The 10744-nt window shown below is 50.0% G+C and overlaps 1 protein-coding gene across 1 annotated transcript; it reads left to right on the top strand.

Moving 5' to 3' along the window:
• Window positions 1-7023: 7023 nt before the first annotated feature.
• LOC117580442 (serine protease 1-like) lies at window positions 7024-8130 on the top strand. Its single transcript, XM_034266999.1, has 2 exons — window positions 7024-7848; window positions 7984-8130. Exons 1-2 carry the CDS (start codon window positions 7024-7026, stop codon window positions 8128-8130), a joined length of 972 nt encoding a protein of 323 aa, XP_034122890.1.
• The last annotated feature ends 2614 nt before the right edge of the window (window positions 8131-10744 follow it).

Genomic DNA, 10744 nt, shown 5'->3' with positions numbered 1-10744 from the left:
AATGGGAGATGTCCTGGTCTGTTGCTGCTCTGGGTCCAGGACAGCAGTCGAAACAGGTGTGGCCGTCAACTGGCAATCAACTTTCATTTAGCAGCATCATTTGTCACGCTTGTTTATTGCCCGGTTACGTGTTGGCCACACTTAATGGCTGTTATTGTCCTTCCTGACAGAGGGGACATCAGACCAGGCAAGGCAGGACCAGACAAGACAAGAAGGCACCAGACAAGACAAGACAAGACGAGACGAGACAAGGCAGAACGTATTGTAGAGGTCCGGGCTAAGGCTTTCGATTTTGTATTGATTAAAAACACGCAGAGCGTACGTCAGAAGTTTGTGGAATTACTGGTTTGTGGTGGTTCCATTTAGAAACTATTTCAATCTTCCTAAATGCGTGCCACCCTTTTCTACTGCACCCACAGAAGGAGGCACAGCTCATAACTAAAACATAGCCCCAATTATGCCACAAGCTCCGATGCTGATTCATTGATGAGGCACTGCTTCTACTGCTCCCTCTCTCTGTATGTGGAATAGCACGAAAAACGAAATGAAAACGCAGCCATTGCTAATGCCGCGTTGATTATGAATATTTTAGGAGCAACCACTGCCAGAACCAGTGCCCCTGCCACATCCACATCCACAGCCACAGCCAATGATCACGATGATGATGATGATGGTGTGGATACGGGGATTGGGTCTCGCGTACGCGGGCAATAAATTTATATGCCTCGTAGAATCCCCCCCGGTACCCAGTTCCGCCTGATTTGGGCATATGAAAATTTACATTTTGGCAATTTCCAGCTGTCGAAGCTCTGCGCTGCCGCCTGCCTGCCTTCCCCATTAGTTCTGGCTGCAGTTCCACGATAGCAAATCTTCAACGGACTCCAAGTCCGAGTGCGAGTGCGAGTGCGAGGCCCGTGCCCGTGTCTGTATCCGGGTTCATGCATCTGTTTGAATGCAGCGCGTAAATTCCGTTACGACGCTGCTGTCCATTCGTTTTGCCAGAAAATGCAATTTCCTAATTTCTCACTGGGGAAATGCCGTTAAGAACCTAGAACGTGGGGCTGGCTTGCGCCGACTGACCAGCCACTCGACCGGCTCGGACCCAGGCCCAGGCCATGCAGTCCGACTGATTGGCCTGGCCCGAGGGGGCGCTCCATGGGGTTGCATGGGTTCACGGGGTGGCTCTAGAGGTGTTCGCTGCTCCTAAATGAATGACCCAGCGCCGCAGACGATGAGCAGCACAAACAAAAACACACACACAACATACGAGTAGTCGCATATAAAAAGAGAGGAGAGAAGCCGCAGACAAAGGCGCATAAATGCATAAAGTGAAGTCGGCAAAATTGCAGCAATTGCAGCAGCGGTCTCACTTGGGGTGCACCTCTGTGCCTCCCTCTCCGGGCTTATGCAAAGCAAATTGGTTTATGCATGAGGCGTCGGACAGAGGCAGCCAAACCAAACGAAACGAAACGAAAGGATGTAAGGCGCTTCACACTAAAACGGAGAGCCCGCTCCCCATCCGCATTCGCATCCGCATCCGCATCCCTTTCTGCTATAAAAACAGCAGCGAGACCGAAGCGGCTGATATGATGGAAACACCGGCGGGAAATGGCCACAGACCACCACCCGCTGATGTGGGAGTGAGAGTCGTGGAGGGAGGGTCGTGAGTGCCGGGCTAAGTAAATTGTTGGCTCAGCCCTTGATTAGCTTAGGCGGAGAGCAGAAGTGCAAGAGGAAGCTGCTGGCCGTAATGCATTTTCGAAACCACACGAGCGGAATTTATGTACGAGTATATTCTCCGTTCTGTTCCGGTCGAGCAGGAGGTTGCATTAAAATTTCAATATGCGTATCCCCCAGCTAAGGCCAAGTGCAGCAGCACTCCACACAACTCACACCAAGACACGCACGTGAATGATGCACCCATTCACTTCCAGGGGTGTTTCACTCTTATCTCAAATCTAAGAGCCAGCAAAAAAACGGGAAACGTTTTTAAAACGCTTATTAAACTGCCATAGAACATTCTCTGGAATAATGACAACCACACACAGTATAGGGCACTAGCCTTAAACCTTAACCCTTTCATCTGTTTGCCCATTCGAGAGGGACAAAATCAATAAACGAGAACAAAAATGTGGGGGGCTTAGAAGCCAAATTGGATTTGCCAAGGGATCGGTTCGGATCGGGAGGGGTGGAGGATATAGGAAAACAGGAGTAGTCATGGGTCGATACAAGTACCAATGGGTTTGGGTTCTGGTTTGAGTTCTGGTTTGGGGCTCGGCTCTAAGTAAGCAGATAATATGACATGGCTGAAAGGGAATGGCATTGGCAATGGGAGTGGGTGTGTGGGATTGGGGCTTTCATAAAAGTAAGAGTAAAGCGCAGATTGTTTTTGGCTCCCATTTCCCAGTGGGGGATTAAGATCTGCAGCGAACCAAAACCGACCATCGATGATGACAGCAAAGTTGGAGGGGGTGGTGGTAGGGTGGCCACGGGGAGAGCATAAACCGAACCGAACCCCCGTTAAATGTTATGGAAGACCAGACCAGCCGCAGCGAAAGCGAAAGAGTGAACGCATAATCATCACTTTTAACGGCAGGAAGGACGAACGGAAGGTCGACCCATGGTCGGGGTGGTCTAGGGCTGGTCTCGGGCTTCCAAAATTCGCGCGTATGACTTTTCAAATGAATGACAGCAATTAACGCAGTCAATGATGGCGCGTCCATTGTTTGCCCTGTTCTCGTCGTCCCTGCAGCTCCTGTTTGGCCAGCCATTAAAAGCCGCCAACGTTGTCCACTGTCCACTGTCCACAGCCACGTCCTCAGCCACGTCCACAGCCACAGTCCCGTCTGTATCCACTCGTCTGTCTGTGACTATGCTTGCATTCACGACCACGGTCGCCAGGGTTATGACACATAAAAAGCAACTGGTTCAGAACCAGAACCATGACTACGCCTAGTCTAGGCAGGCACTAACAAATCCGACTCCGTTATCAGCTGTCTGGCTCTTGGCTGCTGGCTGCTGGCTGTTTGGCTGTTGGTCGAAAGGCTCACGGCTAAAAACAAACAAAATGAGAACGAGACCATGGGCTGAGGCCACTAAATCTGTTATTTATATGACATCAGCGCACCATTGGGTGAGAGGATGCGTTTGTCGAGCATATTTTAGATATTTTTATGCGACCGCCAGACAAGGCGGATTTACAGCAGAGTGTGGCACAGAGTGTGGGGCAGGTTAAGAAATATTAAAGAGCTTTTTGTGATGGTCTACGGAAACCCCATAGGAATCCTTGACTAGGAGCGGCCCGTTCTCGACCTCGACCAGCTTGTCACCCATTTTCGCACGCTCCTGTCCGGGCAAAAAAACGGCCACTCGGCCCCTCGTTCATCATGGACTTTTGCCAATATGTTGACCCTGTCACAACACCGCACCATTGCAGCAGCCCCTCTCTCTCTCTCTCTCGCCTCGACTCTCCGCACTCATTATAGCCCCAGGACTTTGGCATCTGTTGACCCAAACGCGTAACCAATTTTGGGCATCGGCTGCAACGTTCAGTGCGGTGTTCTGTGTCCTGTGTTGCAGTCGATTGCTGGTTGCAGCATTGCCCAGCGGCCATTCTGGCGGCGGACACTGCTGTTGCTGCTGCTGCTGCTGCTACTGCACTTCATCATTACCCGGTCGTTATCGCTTTTTTGAATTTAAATAATGGTCGAGCAAGGGGAAACGGGAATGGAGAATGGAGAATGGGAGGGGCAAACGATGCACCGAGAACTGATTTGAAATTTGAGCCCCGACACGTACGGCGAACGGAATGTGTCCTGTCCCCAATTCATCTGCTGCTCGTTCTCGTTCTCTTTTTTGCGCTTGGCCTGATTGTTAATGAGATGATGTTGATGTGGACCGATCCCCGGTTCGGCTTGGACTTGTGCAGTCCCCCCCTGGGAGGCAGTTGCAGGCCTAACCGCACTCGAAATGCTCTGGGGGTTTTTATCACACATACGGCCCGTGTGTCGTCGTGGCCGCATGCATAATTTGCATCACCTCCAACTCCTGCACTCCTCCCCATGGCCAGACCTACTGCTAGCCAGGTCTCCAACAGCGTTAGCGGTCACGAAAATGCTCATTAAAAAACGCGAAAATGTTGTAGGCGAAATATGTTTTCGGTTTGCCTTTGAAATGTCATTTTCGGTTGCCGCAGGCTGCCAGTTTGTCAGTTCATCGACAGCACAGGACATGCAGTTCAATAACGGGACATATGTATAAGTTAAAATTTGATGTTGGACATTCCCTGGGATATCCTGCTAGCGATGACCGAAGAATAATTCAGTCAAATTGTTTTATTGCGGCACAAAGATATTCATGACCGAAACAAATTCGAAGGGTGTGCAATGCTTTTCCCCGTGCCCTTCGCCCAAGTGCTGCATCAGCAGCAGTGGCAAGAAACATCAGCAGTGGCAAACTCCAATCCAGTTGAAGATGCCAAACACGCTCTTCCTGCACGGCAATCCTCAACCTCTGCAGAGCCCTTTTTCCTCTCTCCGTCGGTGTGTGTGGGGATTGTGTGGACACTCAAAGCTGTTAGTGAAGTGCCCGTTGACTGGACACGGAAAAAAGCGAGTGAATGGCAAAGGGAACAGAGAGGAGAATTCGCTGACTTCCAATCAAGTTCGTCAGGCAGCACATAAAACGGCACCAGAAAGGAGAGAGCTGCGGCTGTGGCTGCGGCTGCTGCTGTGCAGGGAAGAGAACCCAATCGCCAACGCCAAATGTCCATCATCTGCAATGGCAATAAAACTGGCCAAAGGCAGCCCAAGGATTCACTGAGCAATGCAACGCATATAAAATATTTGCCGCAGCAGCCAGAAAAAACCAACGAAAAAAAGAACATGGAAAGAAAAAGGGCAAAAAGGCTGAAAGCCTGAAGAGCATGGGCCGTAAAACGGTCAGAGAGATAGATGCCAAAAGGGCCGAAAATTATGCCCCGTGTGTGTGGGAAGGACTGAAAAATTGCCTTCCCCTTGAGGAAGGACTGCTGGGCAGCTGATACTCGTGCAAGGCGCGTGAGAGCCGCAAATTATTGTTGCATACTTTAAGCGGTTTTGGCCCGCATTTCCGCCCTTTCTCCAGCATGTGAGTGAGCATACCTTTTGGCCAGCCTGTGGCTTGTTCTTGGTCCTTCTACCCGCTAAGCGCCATATCAAAATCTCATAAAATGTGCCACAGTATCCCCACCTTGCTTACATTTTGTTAATTGTGCAACGATTCCGCGCTGGCCGATTCCTTCCCTGTTTGCATTGCTGTGCTTGCATTTTGACTCTGTTGAATCTCCTGCCCCCACTCCGCATCTGATTCGTCCCACACATATCGCCGCGTGGCCATGTAATTGTTTGAGCATTCCGTACGGATTTATTGTTGTTCTCCGGCTGTGTGGTTGTCTGTGTTGGTTTAGCCCTTGAAACCCTCTGTGTGTACGTACACGCGAAGCATTTGATGGGAGTTTGATTTGTCAGTTGTTTAATTTATGACTGCGTCGAAAGAGTTGCGAAACAGTTTTGAGAACTCTCTGTCTCTCTCTGGGTTCCCCCTTCCGCACTCTACCAACAGTATTCCTGGAGCTATCCTTTGCTGCTGGCGACTGCTACTGGCTAGTTTCATGCCTTGGCCAAATAAACTGCTAAAAATGCTGAGAACGCGCAAAGAGGAAAAGGAAGAGGACGTGGAAGTGGAAGTGCCACTGCCTGTGGAAAAAAGTGCAACAACTGACGCCAGAAACAATAAATGCCGCTGAGCACTACAACAGAGCAAAACAGAGCGGAGCAGTGGGGTGGGCGAAGGGAAATGCAGGGAAATGTGCTAAGGAAAATACAAAATAACAAAAGTGCCAAATGGCCAGTCAGCCAGCGGCGCGGCAGCGGCAGCGGCAGCGGCTGTGGAGAGAAAGGAAAATGCGGAAAAAGTCGCAAGTAGCCAGGAAAAACAACAGACGAGAACGACGAGAAGGAGGCAGCAATGTTTATCCAGGGGGGTTGGGGTGGTAAGCGGGAGGAGTAAGAGACAGGAGCAGGCGGGAAACAGTTCGCGGGGCACATGTGGCAGGAGCACAGATACGAGTACGTACAGCTCTCGAAAATCGACGAAAATCCTTTTGCATGTTGTTTCACAAGTGGCCACGACCATCCCCTGTCCCCTGTCCCCTGTCCCTTGGCCCGTGCCCCATGCCACACCCTGATTTCCATTCTGCCCCAATCCGTACGAGAATTTCATCCATTCTGCAGATGCAGCGAATGCTATGTGCTCCCTCTCTATGTGTGTGTATCTTGACTCCGTTTTATTTAACTTATATCTGTAGATACTTTCGCAACACTTCATAAACCATAAAAACAACACGAGACCAGAGCCACACACCAGACAGGCAATCGTAAATGGAAAATTTAATTTGAAGCCCATAATTTTTGGGCTAACGCCGAAGCAGCTGCAGGAGATTCAACAGTATTTGTTTATTACATTTTCTAACAGGACAAAGAACGTTGAAAGCAGCTCCATAGGACCCTCATTGTACCCCATCCTGGTAACAGGTGAGAATCGCTTTCGTTTCGGCGCTCGGGTAACCCACGAAAGGTTGTCAAACGAGTTTAGTTTTCGAGATAAGATTGTGCAGACGAAGTGTCCTAATATTTAAAATGGCAAATACCAGCGGGTGATAGGTGATAGCATTTTGGCTTGAATGCAATATTTTCTCCGAAAACCCAAGCGAAGCTCTCGAATTATGAGAATTCTTGAAGAGCTAAGGTTCAGTTCTCAGAAACCTCAAGTGAACAGCAATAATCTAATCAATTTCCGTCTCGCCGCAGAAGTAAACGAATACAAAAGCACAGCTGATGGCAAGCTAGGGCTATGTATCTAATTTCCGAACGACTTCTGAGAACTGACTACCGACAATTGGTCGGCCTGTTGTCGAACGGGTCCGAGTAACTGGCTATAAAAACCAAGCGCTGTTCTTTGGCTGTCCCAAGTCGTCGATCAATCATGGAAAAGACCGCAGTGCTGCTCTTTGCTGCGATGTACCTCTCGCCCACGGCGGTGGGTGGTGAGGCAGAGGTGAGAGGCCTGAAGCCCGTGCCCATACGGTTTGTGCCGCTGCTCGACATTAAGGAAAAGGAGTACGAAGCGGGCTTTGAGGTAACGGAGACGGATTTGCCCTTCGTCGTTGCTCTGGACTTTAGGGGCCGAAAGGGTAATTGGTTCTGCGCTGGGGCCATTCTGGGCCACTGCTGGGTCGTCACTGTGGCGTCCTGTACCAAGCACGCATCACATGTGGCGATCAACTACGGCGCCTTCCAGCGGGACAAGCCGCTCTTTACCCTCCACGTCACCAGCAAGGCCATACACAACAGCCCCAAGAACAAGGAATTCAAGCATGACCTGGCCCTCATCCGCACCAACTATGTGAAGTTCTCGGACCGGATCCGCTCCGTTTCCCTGCCCTCCCAGAAGATCCGCCTGCCCTACATCGATGAGTGGACATACTCGGCGGGCTGGGGGCGCCACCATGTCGCCCTGATGAACACGAACCAGCTGCGCCTCCTTCAGGTGGAGGCGAAGTCAAACCACTTTTGCGGGAAGAGCGGCTTCGGCCAGATCATGATGGACTCGATGATGTGCACCGCCTTGGCTGAAGGCGACAACAGCTGCCTCCTGGACTCGGGCAGCCCCCTGGTGCTGCGGGACCTCCAGGTGATTGTGGGCGTGGCCTCCTTTGCCAGCCAGCTGGACTGCCGTCAGAACCGGCTGCTGGTCTACACCCGACTCACAGAATACATCCAATGGATACGATCTCTCATTCGGGACGATGTTTGACAAGACTTGAATAAAAGGATCATCTGATGAGCGCGCAAAGTGTTCTTGTTTGCCGGGTTTTGGGCGGCGACATACAAATATTCTTCTCGCCATTCAGGTGAAATCTAATTAAGACTAATAAACGCGCAGAGTTTGGCCGGATATGGCGCCGCTTGGCTGCTCGGCTGCTCGGTTGGCAATGCGTTCCATTCAGAGCCACTTCCGGCTCCCCCCGCTCTGCAGCAACAGCAGCAGCAGCAGCAGCAGCAACTTGGACCAAAACGGATGCGCGAGTGACACGAGTGGCAAGCAAACATTTCATTAGAGACAATTTCGTGCGCTTTTTCTCTGGGTCGAGCAGCTGCTAATGAGAAATTTCTGGCCTTGCGCTAGGAATCCTTTCAAGGCTTTCAAGAGTGCCCAGGCCCCATCTCAGCTCGCAGACACTGCGGAAATGCCGTGAAAATTAATTAAATTTAGCAAAAGAAACTGGAAATATAAAGAAAGTCGAGAAGGTAAATGGAGCAGACGAGTAGGAAGAGGAACGGAAACGGGAACGGGAACGGGCACAGGAAGCAGATGAGATGAAATGAGCTAAATCTGGAATTGCCGAACAAATGCTTGTCTAATGGTGGCTGATTTTGTTTGGCGTTGATTTTCGTCCCATGAATAACAAATGTCGGGGGCTTCCCTTTGAACCCACCATCCTTCGACCAGCAAAAAAAAGAAAAACAGCGTCGCCAGGCTGTCTACTCGCTCGTCCTTCCGTCTGTCTATCCGTACGTCGGCCTGTCGCTCAGTCAAATATTAAAAAATATATAAATCATAAACAGATGACGCCGCCGCTTTCCATTGAATTCCCGGCGCTGTTTTTTGTTATTTCGGTGTGTCGTAGCTATTGCTACTTTGCGTATTATTTATTCATAATTTCTTTTTATTGTGTTTTATTGTCGGAGAGCTTTTGCTGTTCCCCGGCCCCTTTTCAGCGGGATCTGTGCGTTCATCACACGCACAACGAGGCGTATACGTCACGTGCAGGAGTCTTCTTCGTCGTCGCCGCTCCCGGCATTTCCCCATTTCCCCGTCCCGTTTTAGTCGTGTTTTTTACGCCTGCCTAGCTCAGCGCAATCAGTTGACACTTCCCTTAGCATGTCGTCATTTATCTCACAATGGTCCGGGCCCTGGTCCTTGCTTATTTTGCAAATTTGTATTTCTTGTACAACTGTCACAGGGAAGTCCTTTCCTGGGATTCACTGCGACTGCTGCTGCTGCTGCTGCTGCTATGACTGCTGCTTCTGCTCCTGCTGTTGCTGCTGGGGCTGACAGTAAAAAGTAACATCCATGTCTCGTTTGGCTTCGGCCCATCTCTGCCACCGTATAGTTCCTCTGCTCAGTCTGTCCATCTCCATTCACAGTCACCACACATGACGCTCCCTCTACTACTCTCTAGCTTTCGCCTGACTGCCCCACCAAAGCCAAACAGGGAGCCATCTAGTGCGGGGGCAGGGGGAGAGTGCAATCATTGTCATTATCATATGCGTCATGATTTCGTTCGGTGACGTCAGACAAAGCAGTCTGTCATCTATTCAGTCCCTCATTCACTCAACAGACTGTGATGACATTTGCATCATGGCCATCGAGGAATCGGTTTCGGTGTTTGGATGATGATAGCATGGGGAACCCCATCCGGATTTAAATACATTTTCCAGTTGAAATATAAAGTTATTCCAAATTGAAGGCTAAGCTGCGACATTGGTATCTGGGAAGGGAAGTTCCCCTTTCTCAATCGACTCGGATCTGCTGCTAATGCAAAACAAGTGCCACATTCCCATTGAAACAAAGATTAGTCCTGGAAGCACTCGTAGAGCGAGTGTTAATTTTTCAACGCAGATTGGAACTGCGAGCAAAGAAGAGCATTTCGCGGCACTTAATCCATATGTCGCAGGGCGACACCGCACCACACCGAACCGCAGCTCGCTGCCTGGGGAATGAATTATGTGCGACATGTACGAAAAATTACGCGCAGAAATTGCAATGATGAAAAATGAAATTTATTGTGTGTGGGGTCGGATCGGGGCAGGAGGCTGACATTTGCACCCTTTTTAACACGCTTTTTAAATGTATAATGACGCACACAGGATGCACAGGAGAGCCCAAACACAGAGGTCGGCGGGTATTTCGGAACGTTGAGCAGCCTAATTTTCAGGGGGCACGGGTAGAAACGTTTTTGCGCATTTTAGCGTAGAAAATGCAATAAATTAAGAAAAATACTTGAATCACCTTGAGCCTTGAGCCCCCGATCCTTGAGCTCTCCACCGAGAAGATGAGTGAATGAATGAATGGAAGGGCATGGAAGGGGATGGAATGGTATTATTCGAGTAAGAGGCTGAGAGGGGTTGATGCAGAGCAGCATGTCCTTTGGGCGACAACACGGCAGCCGTTGCCGAAAGTTTATTCCCGGCCCTTTTTCAGTTCCCTTTTTTTTGTTTGACTGAGCGCGTGATTAAATGTAAAATTGGATTTTTATTATTTGTTTGCAAAATATCCTTCGCTGTTGTCCTGTCCTCATCCTTGGCCTGGTCTTGCTCTTGGTTCTCGTCCGCCTTTTGGCAAGTTTTCAAATTGCGTGGCAAATGGAAAATGGCAAAAGTGGCATGGGGTAGGGGCGGTAAGGAAAGGGCGCAGCACTCGCATTGAAGCGCATATTTTGCACAGTTTTGTTGCGAAGGGTTCGGCATCGCTGGAAGGTACCTTCATAATGCGATTTTCGGTACGGTCTCCGTTCTCCCGTCAGCAATGCGTCAGCTGTTCGGCATGCTCCTGGCATAAATAATGAGTGCACTTGGGGAGGGACTAGGATTACGGATACGGCGACGCAAATCCCCTCATTCTGTGGAGTTGGTATATTAAA

Source organism: Drosophila guanche, unplaced genomic scaffold (assembly GCF_900245975.1).
Source record: "Drosophila guanche unplaced genomic scaffold, DGUA_6, whole genome shotgun sequence".
Lineage (NCBI taxonomy): Eukaryota > Metazoa > Arthropoda > Insecta > Diptera > Drosophilidae > Drosophila > Drosophila guanche.
Note: the sequence above shows the minus strand (reverse complement) of the source record. Positions and strands in the feature narration are given on the sequence as shown.

What these genes read in the sequence shown, in the direction of transcription:
- LOC117580442 (XM_034266999.1), top strand. Translation starts at nt 7,024, where the DNA reads ATGGAAAAGACCGCAGTGCTGCTCTTTGCTGCGATGTACCTCTCGCCC. An exon ending in GATCTCTCATTCGGGACGAT is followed by an intron (nt 7,849 to 7,983) that starts GTTTGACAAGAC and finishes ATAAACGCGCAG; the next exon opens with AGTTTGGCCGGATATGGCGC.